Source organism: Podarcis tiliguerta, assembly GCF_965153285.1.
Source record: "Podarcis tiliguerta genome assembly, chromosome: 8".
NCBI classification, from domain to species: Eukaryota; Metazoa; Chordata; class Lepidosauria; order Squamata; family Lacertidae; genus Podarcis; species Podarcis tiliguerta.
The window spans coordinates 47539457-47565796 of NC_139541.1; the positions used below are offsets into that span (position 1 = coordinate 47539457).

General features: G+C 41.8%; 1 protein-coding gene and 1 long non-coding RNA gene across 2 annotated transcripts; both read right to left on the bottom strand.

Moving 5' to 3' along the window:
- Positions 1-253: 253 nt before the first annotated feature.
- On the bottom strand, positions 254-13122 carry LOC310683115. Its single transcript, XR_014514294.1, has 2 exons — positions 10900-13122; positions 254-393 (listed from the first exon to the last, which is right to left on the bottom strand). It is a non-coding gene; the product is annotated as an uncharacterized lncRNA (long non-coding RNA).
- Positions 13123-13887: 765 nt separating this feature from the next.
- Positions 13888-26261, bottom strand: CMC2 (C-X9-C motif containing 2). The gene is made up of 4 exons (XM_083452644.1): positions 26203-26261; positions 17980-18104; positions 15091-15162; positions 13888-14092 (listed from the first exon to the last, which is right to left on the bottom strand). The coding sequence occupies exons 2-4, from the start codon at positions 18058-18060 to the stop codon at positions 14018-14020; spliced, it is 228 nt and encodes a 75-aa protein (XP_083308770.1). The 5' UTR covers positions 18061-18104; positions 26203-26261; the 3' UTR covers positions 13888-14017.
- Between the last annotated feature and the right edge of the window lie 79 nt (positions 26262-26340).

The window sequence follows — 26340 nt, forward strand, 5'->3', positions numbered from 1 at the left end:
CCCACGCTTGGCCTAGACTTTTGACAGTGCTCTGTTCCTCAGTCAGCTCAGATAGTGCCTGGACCGACTCAGGTTCCACCTCCAATCTAATTGCCTCCCAAACCAATTCATTTGCCTGCGTTCTTTCCCAAACCAGTGGGATCAGGATCTTATTCTGATATAAAAGCATTTAGCAAATTCATTGAAGCTGGAAGAAAAGATAAGGAAGGGTCCCTGCCAGGCTTCAGGTCAGATGGTGTCAATGGATTACTGGTGAATTTCACTTCCTTTAATTCATCTCAAAAAAGAAGATTGTTGTCTCTTGGCTTGTGGGTGAGCATTTGTTCCATTCCCAGCCCTGCTTCAGTTTAATATCAAAAACGCATTCTCCATCTTGCAAGGTAGCATAATATCCTGTGGAAGAGATAAAAGGCAAACGCCAGGAAATTGAAGAGAGAGGGAGAGAAAAACAGCAACATCAGATTAGTGGAAGAAACATAGTAATAAAATGTTCATTGTTAATAGTATTAATTGAAGTTTTGCAACTCTCCGCACCCATCCCTCTTAAAAATACAGGCAAAACGCAAGTGTATTATACCCAGATGTATGCTGAATAAAAAGTTTAACTTTGACCAAAAAGATTTTGTCTCTTAACTAATCATGTGTGCTTTGAGGTCTGTGGCTAGAAAAGGGATGGTTAAGAGCACTCTTGGCTTTTAACCATCTTTCCAACTTTTATAGTGCAGGTTTCATTGCAAGTATGGTTACTGATAGGCACAGCGGTGGTTGGTGCCTATTGAAACTTTTAGGGTGGAAGGCTGACAGTAGATGGAGCCTTTGCTCAGATGGAGGTGTCAACTGATTCTAGTTTTGTCCCCCTCCTCCTCCCTGGCGAGTTCTACAAGGGCAACACTGAGACAAGGAGGAAGCTGGCAGGCAGATCCACGCCCCCGGTAGGTGGGCAGGAAGGTAGAGGCATAGAAAGGAGGGCAGACTAATGTTGGTGGGGCAGTGGCCCATTCTGTGTAATGGATCAGATGCCACATCATACATCCAATGTAAAACAGCAGTTGAAACTCTGTTACAAGGTATTAATATAATATAATATAATATTTTGAGCCAACACATATTTGCAATTGCAACTGAACACAGCAGGAAACTGATAACACCTCAGTGTCCCTTACTGGGGTTTTTAGCTTTTTAAAAAAGGGTCACAAAATGTTCTTCCTTGGCTTTCCTAGTGACCGAGTCGTACGATGATCAGAACTAGGGCAATTACTGCTGCTTCAATTAAAACATTCTGTGTGACTAGCAAAACAAAACAATTTTTTAGCTCATCCTGCTAGTGTTTCAGTTGGACCTGCCTAGCTGGTTTCAGTTCGTCATTATTCTTTCAGTAAAAGAAACATCTGTAGGACTGTCTCAATTTAAATGTGTGTGGCTGGTCCACATATGAAGGATCATCACACAATGCCTGTAACATCGTGATAAGTTCCACACATGGACATTCTCACTTAGGCTCCATCTGCACTACACAGTATGGTACCACTTTAAACAGTCATGGCTTCTCCCAAAGAATCCTGGGAACTGTAGTTTGTTAAGGGTACTGAGAGTTGTTAGGAGACCACAATTCACCCATTCACAGAGCTAAAATTTTCAGAATGCCCAGCAATGAAGGATTGATTGTTAAATCACTCTGGCAATTGTAGCTCTATGAGGGGAAACGGGGGGAAAATCCTAACAACTCATAGTTGGACCTTAAGCCTTTTCTCTGCCTGTTCTGCTTTGCAATCTGATTTCCTAAGCCTAACCATCATGTGGGCTGCAAAATAAGGGACATTCTATCACCTTTAGACCCCTTTCCAGATTAGTTTACGCCTCTGCTGTTGGTATCACTATTTTTGGCCAAGGGCAGAAGGGTGGTCATTAAAGAGGGGTTTAAATCTCTCAGACGTTGCACTGTTCTTCTAAAGTCATTACCTAGGGAGACTGTTAATTTGGCTTTGTTGTGGAGGGGGGAAATGCCAGGATGAGTCATTATAGTGTTATTAATCTCCAAACCTCCAAGGCAGGCTCTTTCATTCTCATTTCCTAGCTCAAATGCTACTTTTTCTTTTCTCAAAAGTGGATTGGTGGTTTTATAAGAAGTATTGCATACGGGCACCTTCAGGGCCAGCCCTACCATTAGGGAGAGTGAGACACTGCCTTGGGCGGCAAATGCTGGAAGGCAGCAGCTATTGTCCTTGGATGCAGTATTGAAATAAGATGTAATGGCTAGACTAGCCACCCTCTGCATTGTAAAAATCAGAGAAGTGCAAGTTTTGAAGGATGGCTGTGTTTTACTTCACATATTATTTCAGAAAGGGCCAGTCAGGTAAGTTCATGTTTAAATGCACACTGAACAGAATTTCTCCATCACTTTTAATGGTGAATTGCCTGAGCAAGCTGGCACTGCACTCATAATACCCTGGGCTGATCCAGCAAACAAGAATGCACATGCATAGCCTTTTAAAGGAAGCTAGAATTCTGTTGGGATCAGGGTGCTCTTTGATTCTTTCTCTCCCTCAACTATGAATCTAGAAGCAGACATTCTATGAGGCTACAGTCAAAGGAGAGAAGGGAATCGGAATTCTTTCTGTCAACACATTTGATTGCAAAGCTCCATTTAGCTGCTTCACATCCTGAACTGCTAGTAAGAGAACTTAGTAACTTTAAGAGTGGATGCCTGGGTTTGCTTGTTTTCTTCTTAGGAACATAGGGAACTAACTGCCTGATACTGAGTCAAACCCTTGGGTCCATCTAGCTCAGAATTCTCTACAATGACTGAGTGGCCAGTGTGGTGTAGTGGTTAAGAGCGGTAGACTCGTAATCTGGTGAACCAGGTTCGCGTCTCCGCTCCTCCACATGCAGCTGCTGGGTGACCTTGGGCTAGTCACATTTCTTTGAAGTTTCTCAGCCTCACTCACCTCACAGAGTGTTTGTTGTGGGGAAGGAAGGGAAAGGAGAATGTTAGCTGCTTTGAGATTCCTTCGGGTAGTGATAAAGTGGGACATCAAATTCAAACTCTTCTCTTCTTTTCTAGGTCAGGGGGCATTCCCATACCTACATGGAGGTACCAGGTATCGAATCTGGAACACTTTGCATGCAAAGCAAATGCTCTACCACAGGAGTTATGATCATAGAACTGGAAGGGACCCCAACGGTCATCTAGTCCAACCCCTGCAATGCAGGAATCTCCTTGCAGTCTCTTCCTCCCTTTTTTAATTTTTGGCCATAACATTTAGATTGCAAGTCTACAGGCAGGGACCATTTTGTTGGGAGGCTGCTTACATATGCACCTCTGCAAAAGAGGAAATGCTCTACCAAAAAAGAAGATAGCTATTTGCATATGCTGGTGTATATTTGTATAGATGCAAACATGGGAATAGTTACCTGAAGGAGCGTCTCCACCATCGTTCTGCCCAGACACTGAGGTCCAGTGTCAAGGGCCTTCTGGAAGTTCCCTCACTGCGAGAAGCCAAGTTACAGGGAACCAGGCAGAGGGCCTTCTCGGTAGTGGCGCCCACCCTGTGGAACGCCCTCCCATCAGATGTCAAAGAGAGAACAACTACCTGACATTTAGAAGACATCTGAAGGCAGCCCTGTTTAGGGAAGTTTTTAATGTGTAACATTTTAATGTCTTTTTATATATATATTAATATTTTATTGAGTTTTACAACAGACATATAACAACAATAAACTAACAGCATCACAATAAAGGAACAAAAGAAGAAACACTACAACACACAAACACAAAAATACAAAAAGAAAAATAAACATATTAAAAACAGTTTTTGTCTCCTTGTATTCTTTGCATTATCTTGTTTCTCTGACTTCCCCAGACCTCCCTTTCCTGTATTCCAAATCAAATATTCTATCTGCAAATTCTTTCCCTCTGTCATATTTTGATTTTCTAATAATCTTATAGTCTAATAGATAGTTGCATTTCCTTAAATCTGATAAAAGTATTGGATCTTTCTCTATTCACTTTTCAGCTAATAACCATTCACCATCAATCCGATGTCATCAAACATTCATTATCTTATAATGTTTCTGTAAATAGTCTTTAAATTTCCTCCAGTATTTTTAATCTTTGTTGGAAGCCGCCCAGAGTGGTTGGGGAGACCCAGCCAGATGGGTGGGGTACAAATAATAAATAATAGCATTATTATTATTACTACTACTATAATTTAGAGAGAAATACACCCCATCCCACCAAAGAAGGAAGACTGTGACCTGGTGTGTCTGTTAGCTAGCTACTGGTGGGCAACTTCAGGACCCTTCTTGATCTCCCTTCTTTTGGTTCTTTATCTTTAAGACGGATTTTGGGTAGACAGTCCTTCAACTACAGGATGCAGTTTGTGGGCATCCCATAGGCATCTGCTTGGCCGCTCTGAGAACAGGATACTGGACTGGGCCTTTGGCCAGATCCAGCTGCAGGGCTCGTCTTATGTTCCTTTGTAAAGTAGGACGACTATGCTGCCTGGTTTGTTCTTGATCTTATCTAAGCCACTCTGGGAGCCTTTTCAGCTGAAAAGAGGGATAAAAATACTTTATAAACAAACAAAAACTTCAGGAAGGCTTGCCTGGAACCTACATCATCGTCCTTTGGGCACCAAATTCCCCATGTCTGTTAAGGGCTTTTAATCCGAAAAGATTGTGGTTTTAATGCTGCTTTTACCTGTCACTTTAACGGAAATAAATGCTATTGCTGTTGTCAGGGAACTGCTATCAGCTCAGAGGCGAGAGGTGGAAGGGCAGTTGTGTTATAGGGAACCTCCAAAAATCTTGCGAAGCAGTTTCTCCTCTGGCGAGGAGGGAAGCCCCACCTCCAGTGGAGAGGAAGTGGTGGGAGCAGGGGATGCTAGGGAGAGCCGCAACACCGAGCCTGAGCAAACCGGCGGGGAGGGAAGTACCCCTTTGCCAGCACCCATGCTGCGCAGTAGGTTTAGGCGAAGGGAAGGGAAGGGAGGAGAAGGTTGGGGGTCACGCGACTGTTATGCTGGAGGAGGTATAAGGACCGCCCATTCCCAGATTCTGCTAGTGAGTGAGCCAGACATGAACTTGCGATGCTCTTCACTGTATTATTAGTTTGCACTAATAATAAAGCCTGAAAAAGACAGGTCGGAGTCTTGCCTGTTTGCTCTCGAGCAACCACACCACCACCTGACAGCTGTATTGTTCTTCTACACAGCCCACTGTGCAGAACTTTACAAGCTGCAAGGTTGCTCTGATTCTCAGGGGTTGCATAGGCTCACCTAGTGTCACGGCTATTCGGTAAGAGAAATATAAAGATGGCTCTTTTTAAACTGCCATTGACAATGAATGGTTCTTTGCAGTTAATTTAGCCTGGGTTGTGTCCATGGAAATTAATGCTTTTGGAGGGATGAGGAGCAGGAATGTACCCTCAGGAATGCAGTTTAAACAGCAGCATCACCAAGATGTCCATTCAGAGTTAAAAGGGGTGGCAGTGCATAAAGGCAAGAACCACATCCATTGCGGTGCTTACTTATGTCTTGGCCCCACTATCCACTGGAATGTGGCCTCTGAAAGGCTCATTAAACAGAAGCTCTGGAAATTCCTGCTAATGGGTAGAACAAAACTTAGGGATAGCTATGTTGGTAGAGGATGAGACTCAGGGTCATGGGTTCGAGCCCCACGTTGGGCAAAAGATCCCTGAAGTGCAGGGGGTTGGACAACATGACCCTCATGGTCCCTTCCAGCTCCACAACTCTATTATTCTGTTCAGTATTGTTTAATTTTACCCAGTTTACATCATCACGATGGGAAAAGTTTATGACACTTAACTAGGAACCATAGTTCTGGAGAGCCGTTTTGGTGAGACCCAGATTCAAATCCTACCCAGTCATGAAACTCACTTGGTGACCTTGCTCCAGTGGCTTTTTCTCAGCCTAACCTACCTCACAGGGTTACTGTGAGAATAAAATGGGCCTGAAGAAGAACACATGTAAACTACCTTGAGTTCCTTGGAAGAAAGATGTGGCATGAATGTAGTAACTGCTTAAATAGATGGAACTTGCATTTGCATTTATAATTTGTGACGATGCGCTTTCTTTTTTCCTCACCCCTTTACAATCAGGAGTCTTGAAGGCAAGAACGGGAAGCCTTGTCGTGTGGGGAATACGCTCGACATCTTCTGGGCTCCCAAGCCCGGCAGAAATCAAATTGGGGAGGAGCGTAGTGTCTCTTTCTCTTTAACGGGCTGTAGATAATCAGCGAGGTGCTCGCAAGAGACCACACTCTGGAGAAAACCCAACCTGTCCCCAATTAGAGCATTTCACTGAGACTATTATTTTCTGAAATTATACACTGGGACTCAATCCTCCAAGGATCCAGAAAAAAAAAATAGTAGCTCTGCAGCAGCCACTGCTTCTCCAGACGAGCTATTACTGGTGGTTAGGGATGAGGGACAAATTCAATGGAGTTCGCATATAAAAGCCAATCTAACTAATTCACACTTTCTGAAACAATACAGGAACTGAAACACAGCCATCCTTTAAATTCAGGTCTCTGAATTTTGCAATGCAGTTCTCTAGTCAAGGCACGTCATTAGGGTAAAATGTACATAGAAGTGCAAATATTTGTGAAATGAACAAACAAAACGCATATATTAGGGGTCATTGGTTTTGGGAGGAAAGTATATTAGCAAAATTGCATGCAAATGTGTATATTAGGAGAAATTAACACCAAAATGCTGATGGATTTTCATGAGGACTTTTAAAAAAACTGATGAGGAAATGAGAAGAACTGGATTTAAGATTGGAAAAATGAGAAACCAAGAGAAACTGCAATTGACAGATTTTTCCCATCCCTACCGATGGTGAAAGTGGATCTTATAGTCTAGAGCTGGTGAACACGAAGATAGACTAAGGCTCTATTATCTTGTGGGCAGCCATGTGCTTTTAGGAAAGCCACAAGCATGACAGGGCATCAACAGCCCTCTGCCACGTCAATCACTATCAACCATCCCTAACTTGCCTGAATTTTGTCTATGTCACTTTTAAGGTCATCTAAGCTTGTGGCCAACACATTTTATGGACATTGTGTGAAGAAGTGATTTCTTTGATATGTGCAGAAGATACTGTTAATTATTTTCATTTCAATAATACACCTAGTATTATGGGAGAAAAGGAAAAAATTATCTCTATCCACTCTCTCAATGCCATGTATGTGGATGTTCCTCCTTTATGACAGCAAACTAGTTTAGATGGCTCTACCAACCTCATCAGTTTTCATGATTCTGTGCTTTTATGAGTTTTCCCATTTTAGAATTGAACCCTCTGTCTTTTGTTGTCAGACTGTGCAGAAGTTGAGACATTTGTAGGTGCAGGTAGAATTTCAGTCATCCTCCTTAAGACCCCTTCCCACTTTGCATATACAAACCTACCAACAGCATCAGGGGAAGCGATCTTTTCAGGGGGGAATTAACCCCTGTTACGTGACAAAGCTAATTGGTAATAGAAACTCTAGACTCCTGCCAACTTCATCTGCTGAATCCAGATCACTGGGTTGTCCACAACAATATAGGTTTTGGATTTTGAACGAGGAACAAACATAGAGTGCATACATGTTTTTGAACCTTCTCCTAACGGGGCTCCTATGCTTATAACAGTTGCATGACAGATATACATTTTACTGGTGAAACTTTTTCTTATTTGAACCCCACCCCCAACAATAACATTTGTTTGACCCAGGAATAATGAGGTGATTTCTACACTGTTAACCCAGCAGCAAACACAAGAGCAAATTTGGAAGGTTATGGCTCAAGTCAGCTATTCTTATCACCGATTTTCCAATTTCCATTCTAAAGTGTCTTTGGACCTGCACAGGGAACCCAGGATTTTGTTTTAAACCTTGGATTGCAAATTTAAAAGCAAGATCAGAAACTGAAGACAGAAATATATATTTATGATAACGTCATCAATTGTTGTTAGCTGATGGAGAATCTTTGCTGGAAAATGTGGACAACACATTGTGTTACATTGTCAATAATGTGTTACAGTGCATTGTCCCCCTGAGGATGCATTGTCATTGACTATATGCTGGTCCATTGCGACATTGTAAATCTGATAATGGACTTTAGAATTGAAACATGCACCAAAAGTGATAACCAACCATTGGTGATGTCTGTAAATTTAAACTTTGATTTAGAAATAACTAATCGTAACAACACAAATTATTGAGCAAATGATCCAATTAAAATGGTCCCAGGAAATGAGTGTAGCAGTGGGGCAAAAACTTACAGTTGATTTTACAAACCAGGTAATCTTTAATCTTTGTTGTTGTTATGTCGTTTAGTCGTGTCCAACTCTTCGTGACCCCATGGACCAGAGCATGCCAGGCATCTCTGTCCTCCACTGCCTCCCGCAGTTTGGTCAAACTCATGCTGGTAACCTCGAAAACACTATCCAACCATCTCATCCTCTGTTGTCCCCTTCTCCTTGTGCCCTCCATCTTTCCCAACATCAGGGTCTTCTCCAGGGAGTCTTCTCTTCTCATGAGGTGGCCAAAGTATTGGAGCCTCAGCTTCACGATCTGTCCTTCCAGTGAGCACTCAGGGCTGATTTCCTTAAGAATGGATAGGTTTGATCTTCTTGCAGTCCATGGGACTCTCAAGAGTCTCCTCCAGCACCATAATTCAAAAGCATCAATTCTTTGGCGATCAGCCTTCTTTATGGTCCAGCTCTCACTTCCATACATCACTACTGGGAAAACCATAGCTTTAACTATACAAACCTTTGTTGGCAAGGTGACGTCTCTACTTCTCAATCTTTAATCTAAAGAACATTAATTCTTGTAGTGACATTCTGGAAGTATACAGTCATACCTCGGGTTAAAGTCGCTTCAGGTTGAACGTTTTCAGGTTGCGTCCTGCGGCGACCCAGAAGTAACAGAATGGGTTACTTCCAGGTTTCACCGCTCGCGCATGCACAGACACTCAGAATGACAACACACGCATGTGCAGACGCAGGTTGCGTTCTGCTCATGATGCGAACGGGGCTCCGGAACGGATCCCATTCGCATCCAGAGGTACCACTGTATAGTGAAATCTTCAAAACACTCCACCAAAAGTCAGGTCACTTAAAAACAGAGCTAGTCCCTGGTTCAATGATGAATGTCTTAACTTAAAAGAAAATTGCACCAAATTTTCAAAAATAACCGTACCAAACTAGAACCTTTCTACTTCAATGAAACAAGGAAACATCACCTTGTTCTGGCCGAAAAGAAATAAAAATATGCCACCCCAAAATGGTCCTAATTACCTGACTCAATCCAAAACAAAAATAACAAATCATTTTGGTTGATAGTATATGGAGGTCTGGAAGCTGGCAACCAATCAGCTGTCCCATTGCGGATGTTTTTTGAATGTGCCAGACACAGTAGAACATATAATTTTCTACTGTCCATTCCACAACCAGCTACGCTGATGCATGCTATCCCATTTTCTGGGTAGTCTAACATCACAGCACAATGAAAATATCAGATTCTATCTGTCTGACATTATCCCAGAAGTAACTGCAAGGGTGGCTGAGTTTTTATCACTAGTATTTCTTAGAGTGGTGAATGGCAGTATTTAGCGGGAAGAAACTCCAATGAAAATCCTTGTTATTACATATTTTTACATGGCTGTTTATTTGTATATATTTTAAAATTTTATATATAGATGTTCTATGATGGCCTATATTTGTAATGCCTAATAAAGGTTTGGCGAAGTACGTACAATGCATTGTAACAATTGTCACAAAGTTCTTCCTAAGGTTTAGTTGGAATCTCCTTTCTTGTAATTTGAATCCACTGGTTTGGGTCCTACCCTCTGGAGGAGAAAACAAGCTTGCTCCATCTTTCATGTGACAGCCCTTTAGATATTTGAAGATGGCTATCATATATCCTCTCAGCCTCCTCTTTTCCCAGTTCCTTCAATTGTTCGACATAAAGTTGTGTTTCCAGACCCTTTATCATTTTGTCAATATCCTTCTCAAAATGAGATGCCCCAAACCAGACACAGTAGTCCAGGAGTGGTCTGACCAAGGCAGAATAGAATCGTATTATTACTATTACTTCCTTTGATCTGAACTCTATACTTCCATTTAACAGAATGTCTCTGTTTTGTCCGGCTCCTAAGCAGGTGAATCTTAAATTCTGAAGGGGTCTATTTCACTCAGTATTGTCTACATACACTTACTGGCAGTGAGTCTCCAGAGTTTCAGATGGGAATCTTCCACAGCTCTACTCAGCGATGGTACTTGGGACCTTTTGCAGGCAAAGTGTTTGCTCTACCACTGAGCCAATGATCCTCGGTCCAATATTTTATGTTTTTCTTCATGAGGAATGCAGTGAATCAAGGGAAAGCGACCAGCTGTTTATATTAATAGGTGCACTTCACCTCATTACTTTACTGGACTGGACAAGGCTACGCACAAGCTGAATCCGACATAAGTAGCTCACATAAAAGGAGTATTATGTAGCATATCTATAAATATCCATTTTATTTTTAATTCATAACTCTGCCAGCTACTGGCTGCTGGCCCAGGAATGACGAACTCAATACCAGGCTCCCTCGCAACAATGTGAAGTGTGCCAACCACTGCTTCTTTGTAAATAAATACAATATGCAAACCAGCCTTGCATGCATCTATGTATGTGTATGTGTGCACACACACACACACACACACACAGAGAGAGAGAGAGAGAGAGAGAGAGAGAGAGAGAGAGAGAGAGACTTAGAATCATAGAACTATAGAGTTGGAAGGATTTGAGGGTCATTTAGTCCAACTCTTTGCAAGGCAAGGAGTAGATCATACAGGACAGATGACCATCCAACCTCTACTTAAAATCTTACGAGAAAGGAGAGTCCACCACCTCTCATAGGAGTCTTTTCCAATGTTGAACAGCTCTTGCAGTCAGAACCAAAGACGCTGGTCAGTTTGCTTGCCTGAAAGCCTGCCCATCTGAAAACCTATCCTTATGTGTCACACATACACATCAGCAAGCAAGTTGGTCTCTCCTACCCAACACACAAGCTTTATAAAGGATATGGGCACACTTCAGGCAAGGAACTTTGCAAGTTGAAACTGTCAGGTGCAGTTACTATACCACATTAAATTCTTGCACATTTAAAGCATCTTCTAAGGACAACTTTGCCTGTTTGGGATTTATTTTTTATCGCCATATAATACTCCTTACGTTCATCTATTTATAAAAGTATTTATATACCACAGTATCAAAAATGATCAGGGCAGTTCACAACAACTTTATATATACAATAAAACACACTTAAAACAGTACAAAATATTCATTTAAAAAGGTTCCAAGATGTGTAAGGCTTCACTGACAGGGAAACATGGCTTTGCAGACAATTGATGGTGCCCTCCAGATGATGTTGGACTACAAATCCTAACATCCCTGCCCTTGGCCATGCTGGCAGGGGGTGACGGGAGTTGTAGTCCATCAACATCTGGAGCGCATCCCATTAGCTACCCAGATTTATTCCAAAAGAGTTGTCTGTAACTCCACATCACACACACACATACAGTTCTCACAGTGCCCTATTATAAGACGTTTCATTTTATTGCTGTGGATTCCCATTTCAGATACAATCATGAGCTGCAGCATCTCCAAATTATAACCTCACATGATGGCAGTATAGTGTGCCATAAATGCCAATATCTTGATTTAATGTGGTGATCCGGGGAGCATGATATTGCAAGCACCATAACGTAGCACAGCTCATGTATAAAACACCTTTACGATGGGATTTTATTAGCGTTGACATTAGAATTAGAAGCGAGAAACTGAGGACGGGAAAAGAGCCTGCGAAAACTTAAGATTGCAAATGGGTTGAGAAAAAGGCAGCAGCCCCAAACCATGAAGTTTAAGGAGAAGAGCTGCAGCTCAGTGGTACAGCACCTGCTTTTCTGGCAGAAGGCCCCAGGTTGAATGCCCAGCACCTCCGGGTCAGGCTGAGAAAGCCTCCTGCCTAAAAACCCTGGAAAGTTGCTGAAAGCCAGTGTGGACAACACTGAGCTGGCTGGACCAACAGTCCAATTTAGTTTAAGGTAAGTTTTCTATGTTGCAAAGTATGAATATGTTCTAAGTGTGAAGAACTCAGAGCTAGATTATAAGAAATCAACAAAACACAAGAGCTTTCTTTGCAAAAGATTATAGGCTTTTTCGTATTATCCAGTTTATAAATATATAGACCAAGCAGGACAATATGTAAGCAAGGTCAAGCAGACTAGCACTCAAAGGCTGTTTATAAGTCAAAACTGTTTCTTGAAGGCAGATGAAATTACAGTGGTGGGTTGAATACACGGGGGTGGTATTCAACTAAGTTTTAGTCAGAGCAGCCCTTTTGAAATTAATTACAAAGTTAGGTCCATTAATTCCAGTGGGTCTACTCTGAGTGAAATGGGTCGTGCTGTGTTAATATATGTCCATTCATCCTTTTCTTTTCTATTTAACTTTTTTATCTTGTGGATAAACTAAGCATTATTTAAAAGTGTGTGACTTCAGAGCCCATCAAATACTTTTTTGCTGGTCATCCACCGCCCCCAATCCAGTATCATCAGAGTTAAGTTCATTTCCCACCAAACACAGGAGCATTAATGCACTCAGCTGTTTGTTTGCACCTCCTGCTGGGGTTGCACACATGATGTTTCAGGGTCGTGTTTTGACAGGTGTGCTGAGCAAATAGGATGGTTCTTTATGCCTCTGACCATCTGACTTGATATTTTTTGAAAGCAATTTGCAGATAATCAGGCATTTCTCTTAGAGCTTTTATTTCCAAAAGGAAATGGAGTGAGATCTGAAGCTCCTAACATATCAGTTAAAACCAAGGACATGTGTATACGCCAGCAAAGAAATGCACTCTGTTGTACTGGCTGCAAGATTCCCTAGTCTCTGCTTTCTTGTTTTCTTTTTTAAAACAGCCTCCAAAAGTCTCAGGGAAAAGCTCTTCCCAGACTTGCTCCCAAGAGATCCTTTTAATATGAGATACCATGGACTGAACCTGGGACCTTCCACATGCAAGTCATGCACTCACCCACTGAACTATCATTCCTCTCTGCAGAAAAACTCGAGAAGCAATTACAGTGGTGCCTCGCAAGACGAAAAGAATCCGTTCCGCGAGTCTCTTCATCTTGCGGTTTTTTTTGTCTTGCGAAGCAAGCCCATTAGCGGATTAGCGCTATTAGTGCTATTAGCGATTTAGTGGCTATTAGCGGCTATTAAGGGATTAGCCGCTATTAAGGGATTAGCGGCTATTAAGGGATTAGAGGCTATTAAGGGATTAGTGGCTATTAAGGGGTTAGCGAATTAGCTGCTAAAAGGCTATTAGCGGCTTAGTGGATCAGCTGATAAGCGGCTTAGATCAGCTGTCAAGCGGCTTAGCATCAGCTGTTAAGCGGCTTAGAGAACAGCTGTTAAGCGGCTTAGGGGCTGGGGGAAAAGGGGGGGAGGGGGAAAAAATCTGCAGAACTCGCAAGACATTTTCGTCTTGCGAAGCAAGCCCATAGCAAATTCGTTTTGCGAAGCACCTCCAAAATGGAAAACCCTTTCGTCTAGCGGGTTTTCCGTCTTGCGAGGCATTCGTCTTGCGGGGCGCCAATGTATACTCCACCAAGGCTATCAATGGCTTCTAGTCAGGATGGCCATATGCTACCCTCAAGGTTCAAAGTAGCATGTCTCTAAATACCTACTGTTGGGGAGAATGAGTAGGACAGAGTTATTGTCTTGGCATCCTATTTGTGGGTTGGCCACTGCAGGACAGAGGATGATGGAATAAATAGCTTGATCTAGCAGGGCTCTTTAAAAAATGTTAAGTCTCAACCAAATAATTAAAGTGCACAGTTGCCAACATCGCAGCCATTTTTATTGCAAATGTTTTGGATTTAAATAATTTTCTTTATTTAGGTACCCAGAAGACATGAGACAACACACTCCTTTGGCCATCCGTATGTTGCCCAGTCCTCAGCTCTATCTATGGTTCTGAAGTTCTCATTTTTCGTCTTATCTCTTCTGCGTGTGCTTGGCTCCTGGCTCTGTTTTCTTGATACTGGCAGGAAAAACAAGGCGATAAATGAATAATAGATAAGTCATGTCACTACATTAAAAATGCAGCATGGGTTTATCACTCGAAAAGGAAATACATGGGTTTTTTTTTGTAGAACACAAATTACATTTGCATTGGTTGGGGCGGGGACCACCACCAAAGCAGCCCACTAAGGTTATTATTTAATTTGCATCTTTAGCTCCTCCAATTGTTTTAGGTTGTACAGAGTTTTCAAAAGTGAACAGCAACAACGCAGCTCTATCCACAGCTCCATATGCTTTCTGAGACTTCAAGGGAACACTCTGTGTACATTTTTAAACCAGGAGGGCTAACAAACCTTGCCAAAGGATCTGAACAACGATTGCCCAGTATCCATTTTTGGAGCGAGGTGTGTGAGCAGGTTGTGGCAATGCAGGTTCTGTGGGATGGGTGTGGGTGGGTTAAACAAATTGTCTAGATCCTCTCCAGCCTGGATTTCACTGAGTGTGGTCCCCTAGGTGGATGATTTCTGATGGGAGACAGTTTAGGGGAATATCGGTTCAAATGCTTTTGTAAAATTCCAGCAGGACCCCTAGACTCAAGAGCAGGGGTTCCCAAACTTTTTCAGGCCATGCTTGGTTTCATAAACTCATCCCCAATGCCCCCTACCCGGCCCTACAAAAAGCATTATTCAGAAGAGCTGTTTGCATGATCTACTAAATATAACAACACCATAAAATTCAAAACAGTAATAACTAATTGCACATTTATTCAAAACCAAATTAAAACTATTTAGTTCAATTAATTCAACGAAACTTGATCCAGTGATACCAACATTTCAAAGTCTGTTAGTCATTTACACCTCTATCCCCTTGCCTCTTAGTACCCCCATAGATAATCCCACTGCCCTTCCTGGGATTGGTACAGCCCACCTTGGGAACCACTTGTCAATAGGAAGGCACAAAACTGAAAGGGGTGTTTGGGAATATTTCAGTGGTCTGGCCTCATTGTCTGTGGCTTACCTCTTTCTTTAAGCATCGCCTCATTTCTTTGTCAAAATCATTGCAACGACCAAAATATCTCATGATGGAGTGCTGAGAAACAGGACCACAGTAATAATAAATTATACAAATAATACAAGTCTTCTCATGTCATTTGTATATGACAAAAAAAACAGCATAATAGTTTTGAAGTAGTATCTACAAGATATGATTCATTATTAGCGGTCAATGTACAAGTTATTGGTTTGTGAATTGGATTAAACAAAGGCAAAAGTGAAGGGGAAAGAGGATAGAACAGGGTTAACAGATAACATTTAATATTGCACACCTAAACAGGAGCCCTTGTGGTTGTGCTTAGACTATAGTCATTTCCCCCCTTATGTTGCCAATGAAATAATACAAAGTGTTGATGGATGTGGGAAGGGGGTTCAAACTGAAGATGATAATTTATGTTGAAATTTATGGTAATCCATAATCAGTCATGCAGGATTGCCTTTCCAACTCCCCCTCCCCCCAAAAAATCTGTAAAATGGAGGTTGTGGCACTTCTGACAACATGGGTCAAACCAAGACAAAGGCATTTGTTTCATGACTGTGTATGTTAATTAGTTGACCAAGGCTACGACGTCAGTGTTTTGTTTTTTATTCATTGCATACATACCTTTCTGCCAAAGTAGTTAACAATTTAAAATATGAAAACAAACCCACAGTACAAAATATTCTCCAGCCGACTTCAGGACTTTCACTCCCTAGCCCAGGCTTACTCACTTCTTGCTTCCCTCAGAGCACCCAGGTCTTAATTTGCTGAAAGAAAGGTGGGGCATAAGAGGGTGGGGCTGCCACCCCACTCCTATCAGGTCATTGCTGGTTCCTTCAGGAGCTAGTGGTTAACCCTGGGCCTGGCTTCCTAACTTCCTGTTGTCATCACCAACAGCTGTATGACACCATGCTTGTGTTTTTATACTTGTAAACCGCTTAGAAGCCTATTTTGGTATTAAGTGGGATATAAGAGAATACTAACAGTAACAGCTACTTATTTTCTTTTCACCTCGTGATTAACACTCCCCCTGCCAATCATTGGGAAGGGAAAGGACGGGAAGTGGGGGGTGGGGGTGGAGTGTAGGCATTGTTCCTGGACACGCATCCCAAGAGAGGCCTTGAGTAGTTGAGCGAGCAGTTGATAAATTTCCCCCAACCCAAATCTAAAGACTCTCATCTTTAGATGCTGCACCCATAGAATACATAGGAAGCTGTCTGGTTCACATATCAAACCACAGTATAGTGTGGAAGCGCAACATGCAGGCTCAAAGAGCAGTCACTTTGCTCTTGGTTGGTCATTGGGCTGATGCACTAAGCTTAATGGGCTCGTGGTTTAGCTCTCTCAGACAAACCATGTATTGTAAACATAGGACAAACCTTGGTTATGCTGCATAAACTATTAAATTTAGTTACCTCATGTCACAGAGCCAGAGCAATGCTTCCTGCCCCCCTCTAAACAAGCTAATGTCATTTTTACGTATTCACACACACGTATTTACTGGATTGTTTGTCTGTTTGTTTGAACCACTTCCCCCTCCAATTTGGCTCAATCCTAACCACAACCAGTTCAGTGCTTACTACAGCAGTAAGTCACAAAAGCCTTTAGGAGCCTAGGCACCAGTTCAGTACAGGACTGTATAACTGTTTCAAAATTATTAGCAGCTGCATTGTATTTGTATGCTGGTTTCCACCCCACTTCCTATACTTGCCTTGAATTAATCTCAATAAAAGCATGTTTCCAAAGTTCTAACATGAAACAATCAATGGACCATATAAGTTAACTAAGAAACAGAGGGAAGTTCTTTTGTAAGTAGTATTTAGAAAATAAAGAAATTTATTTTCGGGAAATTTATTTTCAACTAATTAACTCTTTATTGTTGCTTCTACATGCACAGCTAGGGAACAGTTAGCAATTTTTAAAGTGTCAGATGCATCATCTGCATCTTTATACTGAGAGTAAAAGATCCTTCCTTCCTTCCTTGGCTGTGCTTCCATTTCTCTTCTTCCAGCAATCAAATATAGGTTTCAAGTAGGACTGATCATAAACCACATCTTGTTAACCTATAATTATATGTAACATTTCACCTAGCCTTTCTAAAACATGAAAGGATTAGAGCTGTTCATGAATATTAATTCTGAAAAAAGGCTCCCTTGCAGCCATGGCCAGGCAGGAATGTTACCGCAGATGAATTCTACCGAGCAACAAAAGGCAGCTCTTAATTACCCACCATGGCGTAATTAGGTGGTAGCAGCAGCAGCAGCAAAGTTCTCATTGCTTAAAGAGAACAACTGCAGCCGAGGAGTCGGATGGGTGATACAAGGCCCATGGCTACAGGACACCCTTGCAATCTGACTCCTCCATCATATTTGAGAATTGTAAGCACCTAGCAACTCCCTCCCACCCAAAACCTAACCCAGCAACTGCCTTATAGGCAAAATCTCTCAGCATTAATTTTGAAAAGGATTGTGTGGCAAGCCCAGCACTTTGATTGCTCTTAATGCACCAGCTGATAAACCCGTCTGTATGTACCTGCAGTAATATGGATGCTTCTGGATGTTACATTATATTGAGAAAGAAAAGGGTAAACAAAATTGTCTCTTGTGAAAATGGACAAACCTGCACAGCTGATGAATCAGTTTAACCTGCTGAACTTTCTAAAGGCACCTTCAGCTACACTGTGTGTGCTGCTGAGCCAAGGAGAGAGAGACAGAGAAAGAAAGAAGAGTGAGTGAGAGCTGCTCTTTAGGATGTATTTAGCTATTTCATGGTCATACTGCCTGAAGGCCGTCTCCTCTATCTGTAGAGTTCTGGGATAAGCCCTTTCTATCAGGATACATTTCAGTGTGCTTTGGGTTTAGGCAGAAGTCCTACCTCTTTGTGGCATTCCTTGAGCAGACGGATAATAAGGTTGCATTCTTCGCTGTGCAGATGAGGAGACAGATCAGGGTGCATCGCAAATTAAGGAGAGCTCATGAGCAAAATCTGAAGTCTTCCACCTGTCAATATTGTGATACATTTTTATATCCAAGAGAATGCCAGATAGGGCATCTTGCCCTGGGTATATTTCTTAGCGAAAAGATCAGAACCAAAGCATGATTATACAGTAAAGCACTATTTGCATTTGGCTCTTAATCTTTTGTAAAATCAGAAAATCTGTAGAGAGCGATTAATTAATAAGTTTAATAACGATAATATTTTTCATTTATTAACTGCTTCCTACAAGACAGTTAGGGAAGCAGGTGGCACTGTGGTCTAAACCACAGAGCCTAGGGCTTGCTGATCGGAAGGTCGGCAATTCAAATCCCTGCAACGGGGTGAGTTCCCGTTGTTCAGTCCCAGCTCCTGCCAACCTAGCAGTTCGAAAGCACGTCAAAGTGCAAGTAAATAGGTAACGCTCTGGTGGGAATGTAAACGGCGTTTCTGTGCGCTGCTCTGGTTTCGCCAGAAGCCGCTTAGTCATGCTGGCCACATGACCCAGAAAAACCGCCTTCGGACAAACATTGGGTCCCTCGGCCAGTAAAGCGAGATGAACGCCGCAACCCCAGAGTCGCCTGCGACTGGACTTAACTATCAGGGGTTCTTTACCTTTACCGGACAGTTTCTTTAAGCAACTTACATTATATAAAATACACAACTGCCTGGGCATAATTTAAACCCAAATACATAGAATAACACATAATAGAACAGAGATGTATTGAGGAGTTCATCCAACAACAAAAGTAAAACCTGACCCTACTTGTAGATGTACAATACGGATAAGCAATGAATCATACCACAACAGTACAATGACGATGACAACAACAACAACACAACAACCAGAACAAAATAATTTAGTTCATGTTCTACAATGGGCTGGTGGTTTTAGTTCAGCTCATCAACTGAGAGCAATTCCTCTTTTTCCTTTTTGCCCAATTAAAGGTTCTACATAGTGGAAAAACCATACTTACTCACTTATCAACAGATCAAATGGGCCAGGAGCCAACAAATTAGGAAACTGGTTCTGTGAGCTCAAAGAGCAGCAAATTGGTTTTGAAGCCATGGGGAGTTTCATATAGTTTATGATGCATCCCAGACACGCAGGGAATGGGGAGAGCATCAGCTGCCCAAGTAAATCAGTCCCATTGGGCTAGTTTAAGCCCCTTGTATGAACCCACAGCTGCAATCCTAATAGGCACATTTGAGCTTAAGTCCCATTGAACTGAGGGTAACTCATTCCTGAATACTTGTGCAAAAGTCTGCGCTACAGGACTGGCTCTTTGGATTCTAGCCATAAATCACTGCAAATTTAGTTTTAAATAGAACAGGATCCTCTGAGCCCCACATACATAATGATGAAGAGAATCAGTAGGCAATGACTCCTTTTGAAGAAAGACTTTAAAAAAAAAATGGCAGAGAACACAGTTGCCTGATAAAGCACAATTTGTTCAAAATATGTTGAAATTCATACGTCGGGCATCAGTACATTTATCCCCAGTATCTGTTGGGCTTCTCTGTGTGTCTCTTGCCCAATGCAGCTTCTTTGGGATGACTTTTTGCTACTAGTTTCTGCTCTGCCACACCTCAGCTTCCATTAATCATTTTTTCAAAGCTGAAGCTCTATTTCCACCTCATCTCTGTTAACTATACAGGAATAGAGCAGCAGTAAATGTCTCAGCTTCTAGCTGCCTGGGTATGTGCACCACTAACCGTGCTTTCAACACGTATCTCTAGGCATCAAGGTGCGCAACTGCTTCAAAAAGTAATCAAGAAGTAAATCTTCCTGCAAGGCTTTCAAGGTTGACCTTAAGGGTCTAGCCATAAGCCCAGAGTATCAGAAATACCAAGCCTGAACAACCAACTTTAATAAACCTGATCTATCAGGTGTTTTTGTGATTGTATAGTATATAGAGAAGGGAGCACGACCTTGGGATAATTTTCCTGTAGCCCATCTTGAAAGCTATTCAGCTTTGGCAAGTTAGAGGCAACCTCCAAAATGAGATAAGGAAGGGCTGTCACACCCCTCTGAGCTTTTAGGGTGAGCGAGAAATCAGAAGCTAGCTGGCCAAGAAGACATATACCAAAGTGGTAAATGGAACAGATAAGAATGTGAAAACCTGAGAAGGTAAGAACAAAGGCCTGTTTAGGTTTCGCACCCATGCCAGTGAGAAGGCCAAAAGCAAGGCAGAAGCACAATGTGTGGGCCTCCGCTTTGGACAAAGCCCCTTTTGGAGAGATTTTGAACAGACATGAAGAATGGCTTCTATAAAGTAGCCCAAAGATAATTTGGTAGCGCCCGAAACTTCAGACCAAATTCAGAAGGTACAAGAATATAAGAACACTGAAGGATCAGGTCAGTGGCCTATCTAGACCAGCACCCTCTTCTCACAGCGGCCAACCAGAGGCCTGTGAGAAGCCCGCAAGCAGGAGCTGAGCACAAGAGCCCTCTCCCCTCCTGCAGTTTCCAGCACCGGGTATTCAGAAGCATGTTATTTCTGAGCAGGGGCAGAGCACAGCCATCAGGCTTAGAAGCCTTTGGAGCGGTTAAGAGCCGAAGAGTGTCTTATGTTTGAGGATGGGAAAGGAAAAAATATAGATAAACTGGAAATAAAGATAAATATAGATAATATAGATAAAAATATAGATAAAACTATCACAGATAGATAGAGCATCTATCACAAAGCATTGCCTTGTACTCATTTCTCTCCAGGGAGGGAGGGGGAAGAACCAAAGAGAACAAGAAAGAAAGTAAGAGCCTGGGTCAGAACGTAAAAATAAACCTCCTGGGTCAGACCAAAAGGCCTGATCTAGCCCAGTTTCCTGTGTCCCACGGTGACCAATCAGAAGCAATAGCACTCTTCTCTTGTGAAGCCTAAGAACTACTATTCAGACAAATGCTTCCTCCTGATACTGGAAGTGCATAGAACCAGCGTGACTATAACTACCGCCATGTTTTTTATATTATTATTTAAAAGGAGATTTTAAACAACGCCTTCAAGCTTAACACATTTTAAGAACTGGTATTAGTAACGTAGTTCCAACGCCTGCAATCTATCAAATACAACCATCAAAATTGTAAAATTTACATGCAGAAAATAAAATGCAGTGGGTTTGGATGCATAGAATAAAGAGGATAAACATTTGTAGTGGACAATGCAGCATAACATAAAGGACTTTCAGGGCAAAACATATAAAGCTATAACAACTGGGTTTTGACTCTGTTCCAATAGCTAGCAAACTTTTTTAAAAAAATTCATTTGTTTAAGAAAGAAAAACTTCAGTTCATTTTCTTCTTTGGCAGGCAAAAATGGCTGAAACACTTTTTACATTGACAAAACAAAATATAAGGTTTGCATGTGATACATAAATACAAACCCCTGCTCACCTGTGAAGCTTATAGCATAGCCTTGGGCAAATCACTGTCTCCCAGGACAACTTACTTCATAGCATTGTTGTGAGGATATGTAAGTAATTTAAACATTGGAGAGCTGCTGCCAGTCAGTGTAGGGAAGAGCTTTCCTAACTGTTTGTTGTGACACACTAGTATGTCGGCTGCAGTGTGTAGGTGTGTTGCGGGAACACTCCCCATGCTTCTCCCAGGGCTAGAAAGGGGTTAGTTTAGCCTCCATTTTGCTAGTAAAATTGAATTACTGTATTGCAAAATTATGCATGTCTAAAAAGTGTGTCACCAACACCAAAAGTATTGTTTGTGTATACATGCATGTGCGTATGTATGTGTGAGAAAACTATTTGATACTCTGCATAATTTTTTATATATAATAGTTTTTGCAACACAATATTAGATACATAGAATATCAAGTTAACATTGCAGCATAGGTTTCTACATTCCCTGGGTGTCATTTTTCTGAAACTATTATTTCTTGGAAAGATGCAATGGCGATTGGTGAAATTTTTATTGCCATTATTTATTAAATTTGTATACTGCCCTTCATCTGAAGATCACAGGGCAGTGAAAAGCAAGAAAAGTTTACTGTACTGTGTTATACTGCACTCACTGACAGGATAAAGGTGCAAAAGGCACACAGAGATGCAATTATTGACCATAACATTGTTAATTTGTTATAATACAAAGAGAGGCCATAGCTCACTGGTAGAGCACAAGCATTGCATGCAAAAGATCCCACACAACTTCGATAGCTGTCCCTGGCCAAGGTCCTAGTAGATAGTGTCAGGTGGCACTGTGGTCTAAACCACTAAGCCTTGGGCTTGCCGATTGGAAGGTCAGAGGTTTGAATCCCCGCGACGGGGTGAGCTCCCGTTGCTTGGTCCCAGCTCCTGCCAACTTAGCAGTTCGAAAGCACGTCAAAGTGCAAGTAGATAAATAGTTACCACTCCGGTGGGAAGGTAAACAGTGTTTCCGTGTGCTGCTCTGGTTCGCCAGAAGTGGCTTAGTCATGCTGGCCACATGACCCAGAAAAACTGCCTGTGGACAAATGTTGGCTCCTTCGGCCAGTAAAGCGAGATGAGCGCCACAACCCCAGAGTCGTTTGCGACTGGACTTAACTGTCAGGGGACCTTTACCTTTACAAGGCTCAGGAGGCCCAGTTTCAAATCCTCTCTTGGTCATAGAGCTAATTGGGTGACCCAGGGCCAGTCTCTCTTGCAGCCAACATACTTCTCCGGATTGTTGTGAGGATAAAATTAAGCTGGAGACTCTGCGTATTCTCCTGAGCTGCTCAAGAGAAAGGCAAAATAAAACAGTAATGAAATAAATTTGGAAAGGGGCCATAGCTCAGTGGTAGCATGTCTACTTTGGATGAAAAACGTCTCAGGTTCAATCCCTGGCATCTTCAGGTAGGGCTGGGAGGAACTCCACATGGAACCCTAGACAGCCGCTGCCAGTCACTGCAGACCAGGCTTCCTCAAACTTGGCCCTGCAGATGTTTTTGGCCCACAACTCCCATGATCCCTAGCTAGCAGGACCAGTGGTCAGGGATGATGGGAATTGTAGTTTCAAAACATCTGGAGGGCTGAGGTTGAGGAAGCCTGTGTAGACAACACAGGTCTAGACAAATGAACACTGAGCTAGAAGATATTTAGCCTTTGACAAGTGAAGGGTTGTAGCTCAGTGGTAGGGCATCTGCTTTGCACGCAGACATTTGCAGGTTCGGTCCCTGGCATCTCCTGGTAAAACTGGGAATAAGGCAGCTTCCTATATTCGGATAATTAGTGGTGTATCAGAGCAAGTATTATCCACATTGCATCTATACGTGTGCAGTGGCTGCATCGCCCTCTCATCATACAAAGCAAAAGGGGCGACAACAACTGCATATACACATATACACACACACAGCTTCATCCCCAGATGTCCGTTTGCACTCTGCTACTGAGCTATTATGCCAGTGCCTTGCTCTAACCATTCTCTCTTTCCACAGTCAAATCATTCTGCACCACTGAGTTCACAGAAGAAAATGAACAAGACTGTTCTGTCAAACTTCAAGAGATGATTTATTTATATTGATCACAAAGCAGCATTATCTCGGCTCAATACATTTAACCTCAGGATATTAAGGAGCCCCCACAGAAATGGCATTTCTCTTCTTCCTCAGGAGGGAGCGCTGTTCAATAAATAGTAGGCTGCCAGGGTTTTTTTTACTCTCTTACAGAATGAATGGAACAGCTTATGTCCCCTAAGGAGACCTAACCGTCTACTCTCAGTATATAGGTTTGACAAAATGGGCTAATAGTGAACTCGTTCTCCGAATCAGGTTCTTTAAGTGGCATAAGTGACACCACAAACACACACACACACACACACACACACACGGTATCAGGCACTTCGGAGGAACCTCGGGGTTTGCAGAAATACAGAAATCCCTCAGACTTATACAACTCAAAAATTATTTTTAAAAACTGCATGCCTCAGACAGTGACATGGGTATTACAGAAAAATTTGTATTGATAATTTTTCAGTCTGCATCAGAACATTTTCTGTTGTCCTACAGGGTGATCTAATTTAGCATGCTTATTTTATTTGCATTTAGTAAACAAAGCTAAACACTTTGAACTGCCAAGATTTCTTTGTATATATTCACAGTTGCCATGCATTAATCATTACTAATGAAATTATGAAATGGAAAATCTTCCACAGTAAAAGGAAGTACTGGAAGAATTTGCACTCCAAGTCACTGGTGTCAGACTTACATAGTACAGTATTGTGATATTTCACTGTGCAGCACAATTGTTACTTAGCCAGCAGTGTTACAGCTGCAGCCGGACTTTGCTCCTTTCACCACAGAAACAAGAAAGGCAGATTAAAAATGAATAGTTAGGACATGAAAAATCTACACTTTAAAGATGGGAAGTGTGAAAAAAGCCTCTGAGGGATTGCAGAAAGCCTGACATTTCTGTGGGTGAACAGGTTTACATAGCAACTGTTTGCTAACCAGCAAGAGTTTTCATCATCTTTTTAAGTAAGATGGGAACATTTCTCACTGAAAATGGCATAAATGTAGGAAAGCTTCCGCCAAGCCTGGTTTATCTTCCAGTCCTGGTGTGATTAATAAGCACCATTATATTTCCCTCTCTAAAAGCAGGCTGTGAGTTGGTTTCTATTTAAATGCACATAGAAGCTATTTACAACCCACATGACAACAACAAAGTGTATATAAGAATGACCACAAGGTGGTGCCGTGGCCAAGAAAAGCAAGCATAACTATTAAGATGCTTTTCTAGTAACCACCACTATAAAATTCATTCATTCAAACAGTGCTTCTATTCCATTTGTAGAATTCTGCTGCCGGTAAGCTCAGAGTGACCCAAATTTATACATAGGTTAGTTTTTGTCCAATATACAAGGTTTAGCCACAGCATAAGCTACTTTAAGATCCCAACCCTTTGCACAAAAATTACAGTTTCAGAAGCCAGTCATACTGTAGAATGTGGTGCACAAAGTGTTGTTGTTGTTGATTTGATTTCTTAGCCATCCTTCACAATAAGGTCCCAGGGTGGATTATAGAAATATTACAAAAAAATTACAGTCAACAGAACTGGGTGGGTCCTAAAAATACATAGCTCAGGTGCTAAAGGCGAGGGTAAAGTGATGTATCTTCAACATACAATCAAAACTATATAGTGTAAGTGCAAGACACACCTCTGTGGTGAGCTAATTCCACAACTTAAGGGCTGGCACAGAGAATGCCCTCTCCCACCAAAACCTGCTTATAGTATATAAAATCATAAACTAGTCAATGAAAGAACAATAGAAGGTAGAAGTACAAATCCAGCATAGCTACCCATTTCCCAACACAATATGACAAGGAAGGGGAGAGCTTTATTAGGACAACACTACAATGCAGTGAGCAAGCCTAGTTTGAGATTTTTTGCTGTTCCTAATATTGTTTTTAATCACAGTTTTAGTGAGAACATACTAGCATACGGACACATCATAAATCTAATCCATTTTCAAAGTATACAGAAAAATACATAAATGTAAGAACGAAAGGACTGAAAGTACATCTTCGCACAGCATACAGTATTGTTTTTTAAGACTGGGTTTTATAAAAGCATAGCACACAGTTAAAACTATGGAACTATAAAACTATATCATCAACACGGGTAGCAAATTCATGTTGAATAAGGCTACCTACAGCTGGGTTCCATCTCCACTGTCAAAGGATCTCCATTCAGATCCTGCTTTCAGGCTTCCCACAGGCATCTGGTTTGCCACTGAGAGAAAATGATGTTATGCTATATACAGGCCATTGGCCTGATCCAGCAGGCTCTTCTTATTCTCTTAAACAGCAAAAAATAAATAAATAAAATCCTGATTTGCTATTACAACTAAAGTACTGAAATTCCAGAAATATTACTACTCCCCATTCCGCTGGGCTGGAGGAGATACGAACGGCATAAATGTGTCCCTCCACTCCATTAATTTCAATGGATCTACGCTGAATATGAATTGGTCAGATACAATTCAACTTATATTACATATATACATTACATAACTTCCCCATGATATAATACAATAGATATAAACGAGCAGTCAACAGACTTCAACATCCTTGCCATTCTTATTCTTCCTCCTCTCTCACATTTTCGCTCAAAGTCACACAAACACCCGCTTACTGAAGACCCCGCTTCACACCTACCTACCTAAGTTCTGCAAAACTCCCTGCACGCCTGGAACAGACGGAAATTCAAAGAAAGGGCAAAACCCGGATGTAAGCTTCGTTCAGACCCGGAAGTTGTTGTTTCTTGGCCGCTTCCGTCACACGGAAATCCCGCCCCTTC